The 24145-nt window shown below is 41.0% G+C and overlaps 1 protein-coding gene across 2 annotated transcripts in view; it reads left to right on the top strand.

Annotated features, from left to right (window-relative positions):
* Nucleotides 1–397: 397 nt before the first annotated feature.
* The window catches only part of lrch4 (leucine-rich repeats and calponin homology (CH) domain containing 4), a 50888-nt gene continuing 27140 nt past the window's right edge, over nt 398–24145 (top strand). For both annotated transcript variants that reach the window (XM_044340798.1, XM_044340797.1), the window contains exon 1: nt 398–819. In XM_044340798.1, the coding sequence (XP_044196733.1) occupies nt 648–819 (172 nt within the window). In that variant the 5' untranslated portion in view covers nt 398–647. The remainder of the gene's footprint in view (nt 820–24145) is intronic.

Here is a 24145-nt window from a genome sequence, read left to right on the forward strand (position 1 = left end):
AGCCCTCCTCCCTATTTGGCCAGGAATTATGTTTTGGGGGACAAATAGGCCTGTTGGAGGTTCTACTATCTGATTTGAGTCATTGCCGAACAATAATGAATTTAGGAGCTGCTCAATGTAACAGAAGCATCACTCCCAGCAAAAGACCAACAAAAGGCAAACGCACAAATTAAAAACGTTAATAATCAAAGAGACTCTACAGTCTTGGATTGCATCAGGATTTTTTTTTTTTATATCTGTTGTGCCTAAAAGAAGTCATGTACAAAGCTGTGATCACAAAGGTTGAATAGAGTGAACAAAGCTGGGATGGTTTTATTGTTCTTTGTGGCAATGTTTGCGCTTTTATTTAGAGGGAAAAGCATAGTCTTCCTGTAACGCTGTTGCGACATTTGCGAGCTTGATGCAACTTCCTGAAAGATTGACAGCTTGCATCGCTCTCCTTTAGTAGTGGAGAGGGTAAGTCCCGTTGTGTGAGGGGAAGCAGTCACGTCTCACATCGTTAAGTTATTTTTTCTCGGGTTTACTCGGTACTTTCAAAGAAGTTTACGGAAGGAGCGCTCAGTTGGGAGTTTATAAGGACCTACGGGGTATGAAAGTGGAGCGGACGCTTCCAACAAAGTAGAAGAGGAGGCGGACCTGTACGTTTGATGGCTGCTGGGGATGGAGCCCAGCTGCCGGCCACAGTAGCGGCCAGCCGCAGCGTGGAGAAAGCGCTGGAGGAAGCTGCCGCCAGCGGGGCTCTCAACCTGTCCAACCGAAAACTGAAAGAGTTTCCCCGCAGCGCCAAGAACTACGACTTGTCCGACATTACACATGCAGGTTGGTTTGCTTGTCGCTGTTTTCTTTAATTTTACAAAGCAGTACTAGCGAGCTAGCTGTTATTATGAGTCTCGCCTTTTGTTTTACCGCCACCTGCTTCTGTCTTCTACGATGAAAGCGCATCCTTCCGCAGCTGCGAGACATTAATAACCCTGAAGTTTCATTTTGTCCCAATGACTGTCACAACTGTAAACCTCCTCAAATATGAACTAGAGCTTCTTTCTAATCATTAGCAGCCAACTTATACTTAGGTACATGTCTATTCCACCAAAGTGCTGCTGTTTCAACAAGAATTCAATTTTTAAAACGGACTAAACGTTTTACCGTTAGTCTTCTTTCAACAAACTGTCGTATGAGCTCGGTGTTGTTGTTAGCATGCAGTGTGCACCGGTAATAGGATTGTATATCTTGAAGTAAAACTCTTAACTTGGTGGACTACATCAAAGTCGAGTTATTTTATGTGGTATTTACTTTCCCCGTAAGCAAAACCATATTAGGTTCCAGCTTTGTAAAAGAAGTTTGGAGTTTTGCTCTCTTAAAGTGGACTTCAAAGGAGAAAGGAGTAAAAAAACAAAGAAGCGAGTTCCTCTTCTTTAAGCCATCCTTCCAAACCTACTACATTGCCTCCTTTGTATTTAAGAACAGATCTTCTTTCACCGGATTTTGGGTGTTTCACAGGTTTAAATGTTGGGGCATTCCAACTGTAGGGTTGTTTTCCTGTTTGTCTGTTTTGAGCGTTGAGTCCATAGTGTAATAACATGCAGCCTGCTGGACTGTGTGTGTGTGTGTGTGTGTGTGTGTGTGTGTGTGTGAAGTGTGTGTGAAGAGACTGTCAGTGTCACTTCTCATTTAGCTAGACTGACTTCCACAGGAGAGGGCTGTTGCTAACGACAACAGACAGTAAAACTTAACCGTGAGGTAGGTATGGATGACACTGTGGATTAAAGGGAACTACCTTGGCCTCGCCTTGTTGAAAAGAGGATTACTCCATCCAGGTTTACTGAAATCAATCTAGCTACACTGCAATTTAAAGCAACACCCCATATCCTCTGCTGCTGCTGCTGCTTTCTGTGCTCTGGTAATTATGACCATCTGCTCATAACAACCCAGGTCTAGGCCCCTGTGGGACAAGGAGGCCTTGAACACACGTAAACACGCACACAGACACCTGCCACTGGAGCAACCCAACCCTAATGACTATGGAAGTGATGAATATATCATATACCTATAATGCCACTTGATTAAGATGTGTTTATCCAAGTGTAGGAAAGTCATTAAAAAGTAGAGCTGCTCTCAAAGTTAGATTTAAGATATCCAGAGGAGGAGAGAGGATTTAACAGCATGCCAGAGGTCCTGGAAAGGACTCTGCTTGGTTTTAGGGCTGAATGAGCAGGTTCTGGGAATCCTTGAGGAAGTCTTTAAGGTGTTCCATGTGTCTTTGAGGAGGGTTTGTTACTTTTAGAGGTCCATTAGGGGCTCATAGAGAGGTTGATGAACCTGCAGAAACGGGGGAGTTCTAGGGAGTCCTCAGAAAATGAAAAATCAGATTACTTTCTCTTCTAATAAGTAATTAGTATGTTAGTTTTAATCTGTGTTATCTCCTCATAATGTAAGCAGTTTTGCTAATTCCTCAACAACAATATTTTGTCATGTGAACACAGATAGGTTAAACTGCAATAGAGCTTTGGCACAGTGGTCATTTTGCCTCATGAATTAAAATTAATGGCTACGTTCTGTTTAGGTGTGACAGTGCAAAGGCTCTGATATTGTGCATATTGGTCAAGTAGCAGTAACCAGGCGTGAAATTGAAGTCAATGTGGAAGTACCTTCAATCACAATCTCCAGGACTCGCACTGAGTCGGACTGTTGTCGCAATATTATATTTCACTAAGTTTAGTGTTACTTGATAAAGATACCTGCTAGTACAATATAGCTACAGTGGCTAATGTTAGCTCAAGTGCCCAGTAAGCTAGCGTTAGATTAGGCGTGTTTCCAGAGCGTGAAAGGCAACACTGGAAGGTCCTGGCTCCAAACGGAAAAGATGGCGCCGACCATAAGCAGCAACTCTGGGCTCCAAACCGGCTCCGAACCTCCATACGTGTTTGAAACGTGTCTGCTGCATGGAGTTGGGGCTGAATGATTTCAGGAAAATATCAAAGTGCAATTTTTCTGACCAATATTGCTATTTAAATGTAATTAAAACAGGGCTTCAACTAATGATTATTTTCATTACTGATTAATCTGTGGTGGATTAATGGACTAACAAAAAGTGATGTTATATTTTTTGATAACAGCCAAACAAAACTGTGCAAAGAGTGATTATTTTGACCAGGAAACAGCCAAAATTTCATTTTATTTGTCTGGCCAGCTCACAGGTTTAAGGTTCATAAGCTACAGTTGAGTACGTTAACCAGTAATAGTTGTCATTATACTTATATTAACTTTCACTTGCTACAGTTTAATTGTTTATTGTGTATATTATTATTAAGGTCACAGCTTTCAGCCCCACGCTGAGTTTTGAAAACTTTCTAAGAGGGCTGCGGCTAACGATGATTCGCATTGTTAATTAATGTGACAATTATTTTTTCGATTGTTTTGGTCTATAGAATATTTTGAACAAGATGTGTAATAAAATAAACTCAACTCAGTGGTAAGGGTGTATCAGTTAGTGTATTTGTCCTGAACCGTTCAGTATGCGACTGCGGTATGCTCTGTGTCCCAAACAATTACTGTCAAGCAGGTAGCATACTCATAGATGTATGGTAGCCGGCTTAGCCTAATTACCCCGGTTACCCATGCTCATGTAGTGTCGCTGCTGTCATTATTAATAAAATAAATGCCATTATCCTCATATTTAAACGATGTTGCATCTCCCCGTCCCCCTCCCCTCTCTGTGACAGTGGCCTTTGAGTGAAGCTGTTTGGAACAACTAGAAACACATTTGATTTCCGATGTGGTCAGGCGGTACGTTGTAAGGACCAGTTCTGAGTGACCGTAAATTAGCATAAAACAGCTGTCAGCTGTTGTCTTGATTCCTTGCAAGAAACAGAAAGCTTGTTTTCCACTGCAGCACAACTAAACTGTTTCACTAATAGTTTGGGACCAAAATATTATTTTCCACCGTTCTTTTCTTTTCTGAACTGTAGAGCTGTAGTCAACCAAAGAAAATGTTGGTCGACTGAAATCGTACATAATCTTCAACTAATCGATTAGTCGCGGGGGGGGGTTGGATGTAACGGGGCAGATGCACAGTGAACTCAGCAGCCACACATTTCTCTGTTCTCTATTTCTTTGTTTTGCGTCTTCAGGTTAGGCTAACCCATTGTTGCTAACTTTGCTAAACCCCTTAACTTTTCCAGTGGAGATATTATAATACACAATATTACTAATGGAGTTACACTACCAATAGTTTCCTAGGCAACAACACAGAGGATGACCCACGTATTGGAACAACACTGCACAGAGGCTCCCAAACATTATTGATTTCTGAATGAATGGATATGAATGGTTATTTTTGGCATTAATGTTTTGGGTCTGGCAGGGGTTCTCATTGTTACAATTATAGGAGAAACACTGATTCAGTAAACGTTTACTACGTTCAGTAAACGTTCAGTAAACGTTGAGTTCAGTTAGACCCAGCAGTCTCTGTTAGGTTGGGTGAGTTCAAAGTTGTGAAAACAACAAAAGGGTTTTGAATACACCCTCGTTTTCACAGGTAGTTTGTTAGTCTGTCCCTCTCGCTGCAGGAAATAATGGATTAATCCTGGAAAGCTGTTGATGTAGCACTTTTCTCCTTATGAAAGTAACACGGAGATTATTCGACCAATGAGAAGTGAGAATTAGTCAGACGAGAGCATTTTGTGTATCGTTACACCCCTACTCAAGTGGTCCACATACTTTGTGGAGCTTTTAACAACATCTCAGTTTTCAGAGGGTATTTAGTGTATCATCACAGAAGAAAACCAGCAAATATTCAAATTGGTTAAGCTGGAACCAGTGAATGTTTGGCCTTTTTTGCCTCTGAAATGACTTCAAAGATCAACTGATTATCAAAATTGTTGCAGATCACATTTTTGTCAATCGATTAATTGACTGATTTTTTTCGAAAGGTGGCATCAATTATATGTTTGGTGAGGTTTGTAATATTGTTTATTTATTTATTTGATATTTCGTACAACACACTGCAATAGTTTTTACTGCTATAACAAGTTATAAGTCAAGAATTCTTGCTTTCAGTCGGCCACAGAATACCATGAATGAGTCTTTGAGATGTTTATTCCCCACAGAGACAGTCAGGACAGTTGATATACTCTCTAAGGAATATCATCACTAAATGTAACCACTGGGTTGTGTTGAATCTTGACTTCACCTCTAAATTGTGCAGGGCTGCTGCTGACATGACTGTCACTCACACTGGTTTTCGCGGTGACTCATTTGTTATTCATTCAGCTGTAATTTGAGGGTCGTGTTCCTCTCTATAGGTCCGATTGTAGACATTTGGTCTTGAATACATGTTTTTGCAGCACCTAAGACTTATCTTTGTGCTGATGTCTAGTATTTGTGTGATGAGGTGCTCTCAGTTTCAGATACCTGGTAGTTATGTCTGCTCAGTCAGACATTATATCAACTCTGTGATGCAGCGGCCCCCTGGCTGAGAAGCCTCTCTATGTGTGTGTGTGTGTGTGTGCGTGTGGTGACAGTCCACGCTGATTCACCAAACTGTCATGATGGTAGTCAGGTTTGGTCTTGCCAGGTTGGATTTAAACTAATCCCCTTGTCAAGTGAAGGACAGAGCGGGCTGAAGTATGATGTAATACAAGCCCACTGTAAGCTCAACTCACAAGATAAGTCAGATCTTAGTAAACTGCAGTTACACAGTGATACAAGTGTCTCTTAGTGTTAACGTGATCATATAATACAGACTTTCTTCTCCTTACTCAAAGCTCAGCAGTGAGTGTTGTTAGTCATGGTGAGGCCAAGAGATTGAAGGGAACAAAGAGCATTACATCATTCTAATACCTAATAAGCTTTAGCCAGCTAAGTAACAAAGAGGATAACAGTGTTTGAAATGAGAGAAGTACAGGAGAAAATTGCAGTAGTGGTAAACAACCAAAGCAGCAAGACTTTAATCAAGCTTTAAAGAATTCAGGATCGGGTTAGGTTTTTAGGTTTGTGATCATTTGAGCTGAGATTTTGATATAGTTTATGCCATGGAGGCTCTCCCTTTAAGGGATAAGGCTGACAGTAATGTATATTTGTGTAATTGTTGATAAATCCCATGAAAAAATCAAAACCAATGATGTCAGTTTCTCAATACCTCCTGACTTCCCTACTCTTGTCTGTGGCACTGAAGATGTAAAGCTTCAAAAATGGGCCACACATAGATTTTATAAAGTACATATCTAAAACAGCTGGTCACTGTAGTTTTTAACAAATGTTACTCAAACATGACGAAATAGTGCTTTTGTTGGGGATTATTTTCAGGGGCGGACTAATACACATTAGGTTCTCTACTTAGTATTGATGTTAGTAGAAGGGTGTGTGTGGAACTGAGTAAACTGTCTGTTGTTAGTTCATTATTGGGTCTTTGCCAACATATAAGCAGGACAAGTGTTTGATTTGTCAGGTGTTTAATTTGCTGGATTAGCTAAAAACAGCTGTCAGCTTGTAAACTCATTTTCCAGGAAATAACTAAATTGTGATAATATATCATATAATAAACACAATATAAAAGTATCTAATATACTGTTACTGTTTATTATAACTGGTTTGTAAATATTCACTCTCCCTTTAGCTCTGGTTTGGTCTCATTGATTTGAGTGTTGGACAGTTTAGTGTATAGCTGGCTTGTCTGAGCTTGTTTGCTGGAATGGGCCGTCCAGCTTTTATATAGGGGGGAGGACCACTGAGAACCATCACACTCCATGTCATCTGCGTGCAGGCTAGAGAAGCAGTATGCTGAGCTGAAAGCTGTGGAGAGCTGCAGAGTCAGTTGTTATTTCTCTGTGGGCTTGGAATTCCTACCAGCCCTCCTTACCAGCACATTACATCCAGTCATTGTCAAAAATGAGACTTAACGTCCTAAGAAAGCATCCTGCTGAATCTGTGTTCTTCTCTTTATTATGTAAGACACCAATGCCGGGCTGCCCACTTCATCTTTACACTTTTTCTTGCACGTTTCTTGCATGTAAGACGCAGCTCTTCATGTCCGTAGTGAGTTTTGAGTGTGCAGGATTCTATTGGAGCTGTTTTGTTTTATTGAAAGAGATGATGGTGGTTGAACTAGGATAAGACCGGGCTGTGTTTATGATAACATCAGCCCCCCCCCTTCTTCCCCACTGGAGCAGCTTCCCTTAGGAAGGTCAAAGGTTCACACACACACACACACGCACGCACACACACACACACACACAAAGAAGGAGACTTGGCTTGCCTCTTGCAGTGTTTCCCGGTAGCCCAGAGCGGTTGAAGGGAACAAAGCCCAGCCATTGTATGTTGTGTGCACCTTGTGGACTCACAAGTCTGTGTTTTATAGCGGTCTTTGATAAATATACACAGCCCACCCCTGGGCAAATGCTTTCATAATTGTAGGTTTTTTGAAAGGATGATAATATCTGTGTTCCAGGATTGAGGCTGTCAGATAGATATGATGATGTCAATATTCTGCATCACACTTTCATATCAGATTGAATGAAAATGTACTTGTAACTAAGGGAAAGTGTGATTTATCTTTTTGAAATGAAAATCACATGCTTTTTGGCTCTAGATTTTAAGAGAAGCCTCCGCACAGATGCATTCATGTGCAGAGGAAAAATAACAGCGGAGAAACAATTCGACATACATTTCAATGAAATGAAGTCATCAGTTAGAGGAAGACAGTTTTCTCTTGTTGCTGACAGTCCTACAACATTACTACAGCAATGAATGAAAACCTCTGTATCTTCATAAAGGTTGTATTTATTTCATTTTTCCTCTGAGTTTGCTGTGAAGCAATTGTTCCTGTCAGACTTCTTTCTGACATGAGAAGAGATGGTCTTAACCTTCAAGAGCATTACAAAGATGGAGGCGCAAAACATTTACAATCAGGACCACACTGGGTCCTCCACAGTGACAGTATATCTGGTTTTAAAATTAGTGAAGGCTCCCTTGTTGACGAGTCATTCCCGGTTGTAATTGCGACTCAGATATCCCAAAATTCAAATGTTTGATGACTTATCCTGCACTCAGGGGCTTTTACAAAAATTCATCTAATCAAATGTGACTTTGGGTGAATAGCTAGCCACACCCATCATAGTTACAGTTTGTGGGTTGCAGTAGCTAACAGAGCAATATGGAGAGAGATAGGAAGAGATGTGTGTTCGGATATCAATGTGGCTTTGGTCTAATTCATTCATCTCTCCTTCGTCCCCCCTCCACAAATAAGATCCAACCACAGCTGAGCGCTCATGCCCCACAGCAGCAGCAGCATCATAGCTACACTCTACAGCTGCTACATCAACACAAAACAACACAAGCTGAGGTGACTATCTAGTGTCACTAACGTTACACACATGCACCAACAATGTCTTCTGTTATTTCCCAAAGCTTAGCAGGCTAACATTAGCAGGCGCACGAGCTACTTCTTCCTCCACTGGGTCGAGGCTCGAGCAACCTCCAGCGCTTCTCTGCCCTAGAAACAGCGTGTCTCTTCCCCCCCATGAGCGAGAGGAGAGCGATGTGCTGCAGGTGCTTCTCTGTGGCTTGGTTACTCTTTCAAAGGGACTTACCCATAACTCTGATTGGCTGTCACTAACCCGGCCAATCAACTTGCCCTGCATAAACTTTTACTGGCGCCTCAGGCGGGGTTTGAATTTTGTACGTTCATCACTTGTCTGGTGAAAACTGTATTTGAACTTGAGCATTGTGTTCATGTTGTGGTTCAGACCTTGCTGCTCCTTAGATTTGAATTGCTTCTCTCATTTTTGATGGAGTCCCACTAAGTGAGCACTGTGCAGCTGTAGTATATAGAAAATAACAAAACATCAGATGCTCAGTATTAAAGAACTAGGATTGTGTTTGTAATAACCCAGATATTGAATTCTTACTTTATTAAAAAAACAAAAAATCTTGTAGCAAAAGACGATTTAAGCGGAATTGAGTTTGCTCAGTAGCAGGAGAAATGGAAAAGGATGGTGCATGGGCACAAAGTTAATAATATGACCTTTAATCTTGTATGACCTCTGGGGATGTGCGAGACAAGAGCTTGTTGTTGAGAGAGCAGGAGGGGAGCCGGTCAGCCAGCCAGCACACACACTCCATACCACAACTGAGAAGCCCGGCAGCTGACTTAGAGAAATAATGAATGAGCAAAGGAGGTGTGTGTGTGTGTGTGTGTGTGTGTGTGTGTGTGTGTGTGTGTGTGTGTGTGTGTGTGTGTGTGTGTGTGTGTGTGTGTGTGTGTGTGTGTGTGTGTGTGTGTGTGTGTGTGAGGGGGAGGGATATTTCCATGACATGTTCCTGTAAAGTGGCTTACAATGAGACCTGATGTTGGCCTTTTATCAAAAAATCAACCCTGTCTCCTTTTTCTTCCGTGTGTTATTTAATAGATTTCATTTATAAAGGCTGAATTATTGTCAGTCAACACACCTCATTCTAAAAAAAAACCAGTAAAGGTTGTTGGGCCAGTTCTACAAATACAAGTGAAATACTGAAAGACTTCATGCCAGGATGTCTTTGGTGTGTGTTTGTGTTGTTTAGGTTGAGCAGTTTGAAGGGTGTGATGGTAGCTGTTATTGTCATTATCCAGCCTAAAGTCCTGTTTATTTTCTCCTGTCCTACTTTCAGGCACAGAAACAAAAAAGTCATTATGGCTTGAAAGGTGGCTCTGATAAAGTTTGTAGCTGTCTCTGTTTAGGAGGACAGCAGCTGTAGTGAGCTTACATTGGAATTTAGTGGTGGAGCAATTTCATGGTGAAAAAAAAGTATCATAATGTACATAAAGTTTTTTAAACTTTGGACAGAGCCAGGCCAGCTGTTTCCCCTCTGCTTACAGTTGTTATGCTATGCTAGGCTAACCATGTCCTGACTCCAGCTCTGGGACTAAAATAACATTGTTGGACTCAGTTTAAAAAAAGATAAAAAGAAATTGATGCGGCAGAACCAGAGAAATTGTTTATTTATGTCGCGCATTCTTCTTTCATAACCTTTTGCCTTCATTACCAACAAATTGACTGCCGACAGTTCAGTCAGAGATTGTGTCGTGTTATGCTGATAGTGCCTAATGTAGCCTGGAGCTGCTAGTCTGCCTCCAGCTAACCTTTCTAACTCCGCTCCCCCCAGATTAGTTTCATTTTCAAACTCGTAGTCTTCAGCCCCAACCGACGCTGACTTGGAGTCTTACAGGGGGGTTACGTGCGTGACTGTTTCTGGGCTGAGACCAGTAACTTCCTGGAGTGTTCGCTGGTTGCCTGGCAGCTGTTACTGGAACAACCCATCACTGTACGTTACTAGTAAGAGACTTCAGTACTCCAATCAGAGCAGTTTTTCTTGTAGTGGCTGCTTCAAACTGCTTGTGTGAAAGAGATTGGGACAAAGAAATAAAATGCTACTTTTCATATAAGAAGATCACGTCATGGGTGTGTTTTTTATTTGATTTTTTGATTCACTATGTTACACAATAACAGATAGTGAAAACTCCCCACCCTCTTTAAACAAATGGTCTGGTTTAAGTGTGTTGCAGAAAGGCTCTCTGGCTAAGCTGTTAGATACTACAGAAGTCTACTGTATGGAGGGGTTAATGGTCAGGTTGAGCAAGCCCTGATTTCAGCTCACTACACTGTGTATGTGTGTCTGAGCTCAACATATGGATCTAGCTCTCTCTCAGTTGTTTACATCTGCTCTGTGTCATTAAGCGAGACATGCACGTTGGCGCAGTGTGTGCGAGAGTGTGTTCACCCCCCCCCCCCGTGTTTTATTTCCTCTGTGCTGCGGATGTGGGCTGCCAGTTCACTCAGTCTTCACTTCTGCTTTGTCTGTCTTCTTCTCCTAGTCCGCACTGATTGCCTCACACTTTCTGTCAGCCAACATGTTTCCATCCAACCGTCAAGCCAATTTTAAAGGACTTTTGTCGTAAATGTCACAGAAAATAAGATGCCAGATGGATCTGTTTCTGTCCGTTGGACTGAACCGAATAGTCAACTCCCTCAGAAAAGATATTCATGAGAAAACTGGAAGGAGTCTTTCATGAACTGATAAATACTGGACCTAGTGTCGGCTAATGAATGCCATGGCTTGTGTAATTATAAAAAGAAGTTCCCCTCTTGTAGCACAGAGTAGCGTGCACATCTTCATGCATTGTTGCATTAACAGGGACCAGAAGTACTTTATTCATCCCCAACAGAGGGTCAAAAAAGGCTGCGTTATACTAAACCATTTTGTCATGCTGTAATTAACAGTATTTTTAGTTGCATGTCTAAATGTTTGTCTCTTTCTGTGTGAGACCTGCACAGCAGCTGGTGGGGGGTGGGGGTCCCTCTTCAGTCCCATGGGAGGTAACCAGAGAAAAGGCAGAGACACAGAGAGGGAGGCTGTGGGACAAAACTACTAGCCTGCCAAAAAACATATACTGTGCCATACATAGTCTGGCTCTAGAGCCTGTGTGTGTGTGTGTGTGTGTGTGTCAGGGCAAGAACTCCTCCATGGTTGCCATAGCCATTGTTCCCTAGGTACTGAGTCTGGATGAGGACAGCATGGTAACTGGATGTCAGCAGGTATCAGCTGAGGCTTACCACTCAAGGCAGTTGGATTTGTGAGATCACACAAGAATCTATCGTGTCAGGCTTCAAGATATAAGCTTGTGTCCGAACCACTAGTGGTTCAGACCAGCGTGACCGGCGTCCTATGAGGATTCTTGCATGATCTCCTGATCTCACGAATCCAGCTGCCTCACAAGGTAAAATGGTGATAGACTGTGATAGACAGATGGTTCGTCTTTTTCCACAGTTCCCAAGGTTAGGTTGAGACAGTCACACAGAAAAAAAGCTGTGAGCTGTATTCTCTCAGTGGCCTCTGGGCATTTTCAGTTTTTCATGTGGAGATGGGAACTTCCATCATATCTTAAACTTGAACATTTGAGAGTGAGACTGCATTCACAAGCTAACTTCTGAATAGAGAAGTCTTTTTTTCTTGCCTTAATGGCTGGATTTTTTTTTTTAATTTAACTGCGTTCAGTTTTAAAGCTGTAAATTCCAACTGGTCTGGCCTTGGGGTCCACTTCTGATTCATTTAGTTATAGTCCAAACCTCAGCTCACTTAACACCCAATCTATTTTATTCCCATCCATACTCTGAACCACTTATCTTTTATGTTCATGGCTGTGGAGAGCTGGAGTCTAACCCATTAAAAACATTTACAACTATTTCAGGCTTACTCAGGATTTTGAAATTGTTTTCACAGCGTAACATGTCAAGGTTTTTTGTCCCCAATCCAAGTCCTTTAATACAGGGTATCTGCCGATAGTCCGATCCAATACTTATCAATATCTACAGTACCAGTCAAAAGTTTGGACACACTTTCCCATTCAACTGAATGGAAAAGTGTGCACACCATATTTTTCACAAGCTACTTGATCCAAATACTGATGGTTCTGGTTCAGAACTATAAAGTTGATTAGCTTAAAGTATTGATATATGATATGAATGAAGTTTAACTTGGATAAAGTGACTGCTGAAATTGATGTGAAGCAATGAGCTAAAGATGTATCACTCTGTTGGCATTGTTGGGACTACAGAAACACCTCACAAGTGATCTTTGGCTGAGTACAAACACTGACTTGCTGAGAGCACATAAACCCGGGGGGGGGGCAGCGAAGTATCATTTTGTCTGTCATGTTACTCACGGAATTCATGTTAATTGGTGACAACTGATGTGATCTGCCGCCATGAGATTTCAACCAGTGAAAGTGGCAATCAGCGCCGGCTAAAAGTGAGAAGTTGGTACCTGGATGTTCTGTAAGCTGATCTTTGCTAATGAGAAATAGAGTAGAGATAACACATTTGTTAGCGTCAGAGCTCAAGGAAACTGTAGTGACACGAGTGACTGAGTTCTGACACCTTGTTTCAGAACTCAGTCACTTGTAACACTGAGCCCCAATCATTTTTAACATTCACACACTAATTTTCACTTGTAAATGAAGCGAATTGCCCAGCTGTCTTCAAGGACAGCAGTGCTGCAACACTGGCAGGCTGAGGTGAACAAAACAATTGAGAACAGTCAAGAAAGGATTGGATTTTGATCAGATTTCTTTTAGCTGATGCCAATCCATTAACATATGTTCCAATTGACCCAGATAGTGATCCCTAGGGTTGTCTTGAGACATCTCTTGCAAGTAATCCTAATAATAAGTCACTCAGTTTGCTCTTTCATGTTGATATAGCATCTGTCTGGAAGCTCAAGTAACTGGCATCTGTAAAAAGCCACTACAGACGTTGACAATGCAGCTGGTAATACAACCAAGCAACACCCTCTTGCTTTCAACTTGGGTTTATTAGACAGTAGTAGATATATGTTGGACAACAGATGACTAAACTAAAGGTTCAGGGTAGATTTAAAACCAGGATATCAGGGTTGTACGTCAGGGTCTCTACTATCTTTATATTCTTTACGTGTTGTGTTGTTGCACTAGTTTCCTCCAGGCTCACCAGGCAGTCATTAGTTAATGGGCCTTAGCCCCATTCCTCCTGGCTCTGTGTTTGTCCTGCAACACAATGTAACACCATAAGTGTGTGTGTGTAAATAATCTTATGGTGTGGAGTGGACTGCCTGGTGAATAATGAAAGCCCAGGCCCTGTATGTCTTATGTAACCCAGCTGATCCATTAACTCCTGCAGTGTTTGGTGTCCAGATGGCTGATTCACTGAGGAAGTTGGTACATGAGAGTGAGAGAAGGCATGGGGCCTTGGACGGAGTGAATGTTAAGATTTGTGTGTGCTTGAAATGCTTGCAGCCAGGCATAGTGATGTGGGATAAACCCACTTTCACTGTGAGTGGGTCAACATGGGTCATCCACCATAGAGTTATTATAGGTTAGCCTCAGAACATGATGGTATAGTGAAGGTTGATCTCTTAACTTTTCATAAGGATACCAAATACAGGAAGTCCAGAGACCATTTTTAATAAACTTAAAGACGACAGTTTGTAACAAGGTAAGGTTTAATTCTTCCATTGAGCAGCGACATGTGAGGAACTGCAGTTGCAGACTGAGATCTTGTGGAAACTGTGATGACCAGGGATTAACCCACGACAGCAGTCTTGTGTAAATGGGTCAAATGAGAGTCGAATGCATGTTCATTATCCTGCATTTAATTTGTTGTTTGAGTGTGGAAGTTTGACTTTAGCCTCTAGCTCTTTTAGACACAAATTCTGCTCTTTTTAGATCACAACAATGCTTGAGCATGGCTGAAGTGTGAAAGTTGTGGCATTCCCTCATTAACTTGATTTAAATACTGCCCTCGACACTGTGTAATATAATATGCTACTTGATGGACTGAGGCTAGCTAGGTGTCAGTGGTTCTGCTCTTAAATGGTTTGTCTCTTTTAACAAAGTTTTTTCTATCACAATTGGTATGTATTCCTTTTCTGTCCATCCAGTTTCTCTGGTGTTCCCCAAGGCTCCAACCTTGGTCCTTTACCGTTTTCTGTTCATGTTACCCTCAGCTCATTATCAGCTGGCATAATATTTCCTACCATTTTTATACAGATGACACCCAGTTATATCTTCTTCTTTTTTATAGCCTAACTATTTAAGTAAACTATCAATTCTTCATGACAAAGAGATTGATGTTGACGAAACAGATATTAATCATAGCTCCTATTCTGTTGTAGTGTTATGCATTTTAACTCATGTCTTTGTTTTAACAGTCACATCACAAAACTGAGCCAGTCATGCTTCCCTCAGCTGTGTGAAGTAGTGATATACTGATGCCTTTGCAACTTCCTGGTTAGGTTCAAGGAAACTATAAAAGGAGGAAGGATCATTACGTCACATTGAATGCACATTGGTGTCACACTTGAAAGCTCTTGGCACAGTTAGTGTAATGGTGAATGGGCAGACCGCTCCTTAATCTCTACTCTCTCAGTTTCACAGGTTATCAATCTGGGTGATGGAGGCGCTGCTGTTTTGTTGTGTTGTTATTTAGCTAATGTTTCATGTGTTTTTCAAGGTACATTTTGTTTGATTTGTATGTTAATTCAGTAACTTCTGCTAGATTTATGCATATGTGATTGGGGTTAGTAACAGAGTAAGTTTGCTAAACTGTGATAATACATAAAAACTAAATTAACTCTGAGCCTGTAAATATTATGTAATGTTTACAGTTTTTGATATGGTGACCAGGTGGACAGCAGGGTTTATTTATAACCTAATCTAATTCAATCTGTTACCAGCCTTCCAGGGGTTGTACTGGAATTGCACACATAGTTCATTTTCTTTTCCGTGGTATTAACTGGTTTTGGCAATTTGGCGGTTGCCGTGACAACTGGAACACGTTTATGTTTCTACCTCCTGCTTCATCTATTTGCATGTTTATCACTTTAATCTGTTGCTCTCAGAGTTGGAGAAAACATCATTTTTCTGCCTTCAGCGCATTTTGGAAACTGTGTGCCTGAGTGTGTTTATATGTGTGTATTTCCCCTTTTGCATGACCACGCTGAGCTTTGCATACAAGAGCTAAATCAAAACCGCAGTCTGCAGGAGGGACAGAAGAGTGAGGAGGAGGTGGAGAGAAGCAAGAGTGAAAGATGGAGCGGGAGAGGAGAGGGTGTAGGAGGAAGGATACAGACTGAGGGGAGGGCAAGTGAATCAGGTCTGACTTAATTTGCCAAGTACAATACATCTAAAAGGGAGAGTTACTCCCTATCATCTGCTGTAGCCTGATGATTAATCTCTCAGGGAGTGTCTTAACACCACCATCTTTCCTCTGAATTTTGGTTTTCTACTCATTTGACCTTCTGTGAGAAGCAAAAACATCCTGTCCTGCTCTCTTTTTAGCCTGTTTTTTTCCAGCATCACACTCTCTTCTCACTCTAAGGCTCTTTCTCTCTGTTAAGAGTATGATTGAAACTAAAGGTGATGCAAATAAACATGTACAGTACAGAGACAAGTGTAACTGTGGGAATCTGCTACTGTAGCTCTATCAAAAGTGAAAGAAATGGCCTTCCGACAAATTCAAAACAGTCTTATTATCATGTTGTATCTTGTTTTGTAGCTGAGTCACTTGGGTTGTGGTTAGTCACAACAGTGTGTGTGCAGACCTGACAGTAACACAGGACACCATGTACCATGTAGTTCAAGAAATGTCTCGAAGGCATACTCCCAACGCCTTGTCATGTGTATTTATTGTTCATAAAACAGCTGTTGACTTATGGGAAGGTGATCTTTTTTTCACTTTTCACAGAGCTAAGCTAGAAGTTTCCCCCAGCTGTCCAGTGTTTGCGCTAAGCTAGGCTAAGCATGTGTGAACTGCTAAAAATATGAACTCAGGCTTCACTTACTTTCTCTTCCCTAAGCTTTTGACTGTGTCTCATGGCCGTCTTCAGTGAATGGAACCTAAACTTTGGTCATGTGATGTTAGTTTTGGTGTGGTGTTCACTGACAGCTCATGTTGTCCGTTTCTGGTGTTCATTCACACTGTATCCCAATTCATACTACATACTAATTGTATGTAATTGTCTTATCTCACACTATTGTTGCAGTTAGCATGCAAGAACTGAGCAAACTTAACCACTCAGCAAACTAACAGGAAATGATACCGATGCTTGTCATTTAAAGTGCAACTTTGACACTCACAATTCATTTTTTTCCCATCTATGAGCAGCTCCTCCATTTCCTCAGTGCAGTGCATTCTGGGACAATAGTGTCCATCAACAACACACTCAAAAATGAAGCATTTTAGTCTGCATACTGACTATGTTTTGAGTATTTTTTTTATTTTGTCACTCTTCTAGTGTGAACACTAAATGTTAACCTCTTTTGAATTAGTATGGCTGTCCCATGTGATGTCATAGTGATATCATCAACCTGTCTGCTCCATGGTGGGGCTCTGTCTTTAGGGTGTACCAGCAGGTGTTGAATAGCTTGTACTAAGTGTTTGAAGACTCTGGTTAGATGTTCCGACAGTCTAGCCACACAAGGGAGTCCCACAGGGAAGCTACCTAGTGAACCTTAAGTTTAGAATATTTTTTATCACAGATACAGTATCTGATATGCATGATTGTATACTGGTTGAAAGTGTTGAAAGATATCAAAGACAGTGTTGATTGGGATCATATTGGGAGTTTGACAGTCGAGGATATAAGAGTTAGATTGTGATAATAAAAGTGTTATCTCTGGCTGATTGAATGTCTGTCAAATGTCTGGCCTTGTTTTGAATGTGAAGTCAGTAGCGTTATATAGCACCAGTCCCAGCACATCTCCATCTCTTACTCAACTACACAACATCATGTAGTGCTCTCCATTGTCACTATCAGGCCTAGTCATGCATCAGTCACACACACACACACACACACACACACACACACACCCACAAACTCACACTCACACAATAGAGCTGTGGTGTTCAGCTTCTGTCTACGGTGTTTCTTCTCAATTCGCTGTATCTTAACACTGTAACAGGAATCATCACCGCCACATCCTGTCTTACAGCAGGGCGGACTTGCGTTGTCATTAGCAACGTTGTGAAATAAACCCAAACAAGCATCAGATCGCATAGCAGTCTCCAGTGCTTTGCTAGTATTTTATATAAGCCAGGGTAAGAGTGAGATGTGGCGGGAAGGTACAGGATGCTGATTTGAAAGTGGTGACAGTGTCAAGCCTAAAATGTTTTGAATAACCTGTTAAATCGTGGATTAGGTATTTGATTGCTCTGTAACTTGTATCTAAATTTTGGAGAAGAGATAGATAATATCTCTGGTTATATGAACCAACATAACCTTCTATTTAAGTGATGTGAGTCCTTCCTTCTGCCTCAGACTTCTCAATGGTCGAGGTAGTAGAGGAACAGGCACTTGACATTTTTGGCCAACAAACCTGGTATTTACTTTCATTACCTGATCTGCTCTCTTTGTTCTGCTGTTATTACAGCCATGTCTGGTCTGCTAAAACATAAACATACAATAAAAGACCAACTGAATGAACTGCATAACAAATTTTTGAATCAGATTTTTCCACTTTCTCTTTTTTTCTCTGTCACTGTGTAACTGTTATTTACTGCCCGCCCACACAGATATCACACCTACTCTTCAACCAATCGATTGGTTAATGGCGGAAAAACATCAAAAGCTATTTGCAGGGCATTAAATCGTTTTAACCTAATAATTTTATACTGAGATGATAACAATAGACTGAGAGCCATCAATGTTATTTCTAGCACAATACAGCGTATCACAGAGAAAGGTCATTGTAAGAGCAAGATGTCAATAATGATTGAACAGGACTTTGGCTTGTATTTAGTTTTTGGTCAAACAAGCTCACACTGGTTTATTGTTGAAATCATGCATTTGTTGGGCTTGTGTTTACATTTATTTTCATTTATTTTTCATGCAATGAAATCTTCCCCCCCCGAATCGACATACGGTTGCAATTCCTACGTGGAAGCTGATTATGAGCAGCGGTGATCAGAGCCTGTGTTGTGGGCGAGTTATTCTCCACACAACAAAAAAAAATGTTCCATCTTTATGTTGACCTCTTTTTATGCACTAAATAATAAGCATTTGCATTGTTGACTGTGGCTACAGGTTAGCTATTTGCATTTGAGTCCAGCCACAGGTGTTTCCCAGCAGTCCATGCAGCTCTTGTGGACTGAAGCCAGTAGAAGAGCTGCCCTTTTTTTCGTTGAGTCACTCCTCTCGGGGGTTTAGTTATCTTGGCATCCTCGTGGTCGGCCTCTGTTTTGCTTTCATCCTCTTTCTGGCTGCTCCTCAACTCTTTTGTCCTGTTACTCATTCACTCCACCCCTTCTTCTCTACTATTTTTTTTTGGATGGGGGGGGGACCTCGCCTCCTTTCTTCACAAGGTGATATGAGTTTCATTTTGTGAAGACACAAACACACACCTCTGCACACACCGAGAGGCCCGGGGTCCCTCTTTTCTTCTATGTCCTTGTCACGCTGAGGGCTGGGGGGGCGGGGGGGTGAGGTTTCTTGGCTGAGTGGCATGGAATAAATTTCCAAGCTTTAGAAAAGAACATCGTCGGTGCTTCATCAGCACCACAAAGCTCATTTACTCTTTTTTTTAAATTGTCCTCCACTGAAGAATATACCCTGTTTATGCCTTAATCCTGTTCTTTAGAGCTCAGTCACAGCTCTAGAGTAGGTGAGGCACCCAGAAACCTGATATCTACTTATTTGTGAAGGTATGTGTTGGGTTAGCGTGACAAGACACAGGGGAACACAGGAGATGGAAAGATAACAGAGACATCTCACTGTTTTACACAATCACTGCAGTAAATAGTGTGTTAGGATTACACTTTCTCTGTTTGTTGGGTTAGAGTTCAGGGTTAGCTAACAATTGTTTTTATCATCCATTAATCTGCAGATCATTGTGGTATTTTTGCTGGAAAAATGACTAAAAGGATGATTTGATAAACAAAATAGTTGCTGATTATTTTTGTTGTTGATTAATATTGACTTATCATGTCATCATAGTTGAAACAAAGTGAACTTTGAGTGTAGCGGAGAGGCGTGCAACGCTCCAAGTAGCAAAGCAGCTGCTAGTTGCTGCTGTCATGTGGAGAGAGCTTCAGAGCTGCAACCATGAGTTGATTCATTGATTAGTCGATCGACTGAAAATTTATCTGCAACAATTTTGATAATCACATAATTGTTCCTGTCATTTTTTTTCGTTTTTTTTTAAGGAAAAATATCAAATATTTGCTGATTGCAGCTTCTCGAGGGTGAGGATTTGATGCTTTTATGTATCATACATGATGGTGAATCAGTTGTCTTTGGGTTTTGGACTGTTGATCAGACAAAACAAGACATTTGAAGAGGTCACCTTAAGAAATTATAACAGGCATTTCTCTCTATTTCTGAAATTTTATAGACTAAATGATTATAAGAGAGAATAACAGACAGATTAAACAGTATAGAAAACAATAGTCAGTTGCAGCTGTGGAGATCTCCTGTCATTTGGCCAGTCACTGTGTAAAGTGGGTGTTCTTGTTAGATTAGTTTCAGAAAGTTACAGAAATTGTTTGACGCACTGCTTCCTCACAAACCGGAGGGTGTGGCTCACACTTTGTTCAACAATCTGACAAGCATGTTTGAAGCACACTGACGGACGGACGCTGGACTAATGAAAGCTGATGTTTGTTTCTGGATCAGTGTGATTTGTGAGCTCAGAGCTTGTCCTGACTAGAAGCACAATTTATCCTTATTAGTAATGTCATGTGTGACTTTGTTTTCCACTTCATGCTGGTGAGCTGTCGATGACACACCCGATCACAAACAACACCTGAGTTTCACCGTGGTAACAAGAATTTGACTGCTATGGTTTTGTCAAGGTCAATATCAGCCCCAATAACTAATCAGACAGCATGACACCATGTGAGGAAGACTCAAGCTTCTCATGCTGCTGTCACTCTACAGCACCAGTCTACAGGATGTCTTTTAAGACTTGACTGTAAAAGTGTCTAACCAAGCTTGTGTAGTATACTTCTTTATGTAGTTCAGTTGTAAAAATGAAACAGCAGAGTAAAGTCTTGTGTGGTTGTCAGTTAGATCACACAGGGCGTCACTGAGGCTCTGTGTAATCCAACTGACAATCTGTAATATGACACTGTTGTTGTCTGTATTTCCTTTGTTTTTACAGTGAATTTGCCAACCCGTTTTGATGCTCTGATAGGGCCTTCCTTGTGATAAGAGTCTTTTGGGATTTAGAGGCCGCTGCTTACCAGCACTGTTGTTAAGATCTACAGGTCAATGGGTCAGCAGTGATGTAAGTGTCTGAAGCGGATCCTCCTCCATCGCCGGCTGACCTGTAATTAGACACAGCGCTCTGCTCTGACAGACCGACGCAGCGCTCTCTGCTGATCCTTTTGAAATCCTCTGACACTGGTTGTAAGCTGTGTGATCTGGCCTCACAGGTACACTTTTTATAAAGTGTTTGCATGCAGGGCTCATCATACACATCAGACTCCTGCTCAACTGCTGTGTGTGTGTGTGTGTGTGTGTGTGTGTGTGTGTGTTGAAACTTTTTAATCGTGTTTCACTTCTGGCCACACCCCAAGCAATGATTTCATAGCAGGTGTTTTGCATTAGCTGTCAAAGAGGATCCACGTGTAGAAGCAGCTAGCGTTCACTGGAACTCGCCGGGGTTCGTGGAATCATTTCTTGTTAACCGTGGTGCTAACCCGGCAACCAAAACTGTTGCAAGATGCACAAACATCAACAAAACAATGGTGACAACTAAGGTGACGTTAAAGACGGTTCACTAGAGCGTTCTAAAAGCCCCACATAGGCTTACACATTTACACGTTTACACATGCTGTGCCTCGCATGGATCTACTTTGCTCTTGTGTTGTCTTTTTTTTTTTTTTTTTCAAGCCCTCTCTTCTCTCCAGGCTAATGATAGGTGACCCTGTTTTTAAGCTTGTCACAAAATCTGCATGGTCACCATGGTAACTGAACAAGGGTCAATCCAGGTCAGCAGAATCCTTGAAGTGGCTAATATGGATTAATCCTTTCAGATGGGACGTGGTTTGTGTTACAACAAACACTGTGGTAGATAGTTTGATCTGATGTGTTCTGACTGAGGCTGAAAACTCAGTGGAGACAAGAGACAAACTTAACAAAGAGACTCGACTGTTAGTTTCACTTTGTTCATTCAGCTTAACGTCATTTTCAGTCGACACAGAAGCTGTAGTGTTTACTAGGAGCCATTCACTTCATGTTTCCTTTAGATGATCAATCAAAGAAATGCCAATTTAAGATTTACTTTCAACTAGGGCTGCAACTAACCATTATTTTTGTTATCGATTAATCTGTTGATTGATTAGTTGTTTGGTCTATAAAATGTATCTCGACCAACAGTCCAAACCCCAAAGATGTTCAGTTTACTGTCATAGAGAACTGAAGAAACCAGAAATTATTCACATTTGAGAAGCTGGAACCAGAGAATTTTTGCTTTTTTTTCCTTAGAAAATGACTCAAAACAATTATCAAAATGGTTGCCGATTCATTTTCTGATAACAGATTAATTGAGTAATAATTCATCATCATTGCAGCTCTACTTACAGCAACTTGGATAGCTGCGTCAATCCAAGCTAGCTGATTTTATACATTTAATGTATTCATTGTTCATTTGACTTTTTGTATTTTCTAAACTTTAATGGTTAGAATGTTATTGATCACCATTGTGGCAGACACAGATGAAGCACATTGCTTGAAATGTCTGTCACAGTTTTCATCAGCAGATGAAGTCTGCCACTGATGAAACTCTGGTGCTCGGTTCACTACTTTTTTGATACTTGTGTGGACACATTTTTCTAGACTATAATGACTTAATTTAATCACATAAGTCAAATGTATGTAGCCAATTGTTTTGACTGCTTAAATTGTCCAAAAAAAATGATTTGGCCATAGATTCAGCATCTCACAAGTAGCTAATATAATGTATTTGTCCCATCTCCCAACCACATCAAGTATTGAGACTCCACACCCAACCCTGTACCTGAAGTCTGTACCTGACGTGAGATACCATGTGTCTTTTAGCTCCATGGCTGTATGGTGTTGTGTTTGCAGCAGTTAGTTCCTGCCAGATAATATGAAATGTGAGCAGTGAAGCCAAAACCAGTCACAGTCACTGATGACACATTTGACACTTGACTATAATGCCAGGGCCAGCGTGATTCAGCTCTTTAACAGGAAGGATTGTATTAGTTGCCATCATGACACTCTAGCCCTCCTCCTCTTCTTCTTCATGGGACTTTGTTGAACCATGCTGAGCTGACAGAACTGGCTCTGGACCTCAGAGCATGTCTGTTTAAAGCCAGCGTCCTGCTGTCTGAACCGTGGCAGACCAGTGACAGACTGGACATTTCACTGCCTCTCTGTGCCATTCCACAGCACATGCTTTCCCCGTGATGCCCATAGTGAGTCAGTCTGGCTTTGTTACAACTAGCTACCAGGACATTTGGGCAGAAATGCCTCCTGGGAAAAGCAAGAGAGTAGAGAATGCTGTGTGAGATTTATCAGCTGTTAGAGTGTGTGTGTGTGTTTTGTATGTAATCGTGTATTTTTGTACTTAACAGTACCAAATATGGTCCAGCTCTGTGTTAGTGCTTGTAAAAAAAAGTGAAGATAAGAAAGGGAATAGTCTAGTTTAAGGGGTAATTTTCAGGAATAAATGTAGTCATTGCAAGGTGCTCATAATAGTTAAAATATGTCTGTACATGCACAGACATGAAGGTCTTTTATTTTTGCAGTAGATTAAGTTTCAAACCATCACACTCCCCTGTCAGAGCAAACTGGTTATCTTTTGCAACGACGAATACAGAGACGAGACAACCTCTCCATCCCCCCAGAGCAGACACACAAAACACTCTGCTGCTTCCACCCCCCACCTATTGTTCAGACAGCCCCCCTCTAGCTATGGGACAGTGAAGACGGAGAGGGAGAGATCAGGCTTGTAATACTACTGTACACTATCTATCCACTCTCACATTTACTGTATGTATAGAGACACAGTCATACACGGCAGCACGCTGCTGTGTTTATTAAGGACATGTGAAGACGTCCTGACCATCAAACAACTGCTCTGATTTCTTTGTTTACTCTGAGATGTATGGACAACAGTGTTTAGTACTAAAGTATGGATCCTCTCTGCTTAATCAAACAGTTATTTCCTTTATTTACTTTCTTATTCTGTCTATTTATCTATTAGCTATTTTTAGACATTAAAGATAGGCTGATTTTTTTTTCTTTATTTTGTTAAATTGGTCAATATTTCTTTTTAGCTTGATGGATAAAGACTTAATATAAAAGATGTTTTATTCTTAATAAAGTCTATTAAGCTTAGTGAAACCTGTATAATATTTGCTATAAAGACAGATAATGAGCAGAAAGTAACTCTTCTCATGTAATGTTGGACAGAAACTCACCCTAGAAATCACCATACTAAAAAGCAATAATGGATAAAACAGTCACACATGACCTCAGCTGTACAATAAAGACGTAAACAGTGAGTCTGTCATATAAATGAATGTCACAGATGGCTTGATAACAACGGGATACGGTCCATTCAAACTGTATAGCAGCCAAAAGTCTTTGATTATTTTCACATTTCCTTCTTTCT

This window comes from Thunnus albacares, chromosome 22 (assembly GCF_914725855.1).
Source record: "Thunnus albacares chromosome 22, fThuAlb1.1, whole genome shotgun sequence".
Taxonomy (NCBI): Eukaryota; Metazoa; Chordata; class Actinopteri; order Scombriformes; family Scombridae; genus Thunnus; species Thunnus albacares.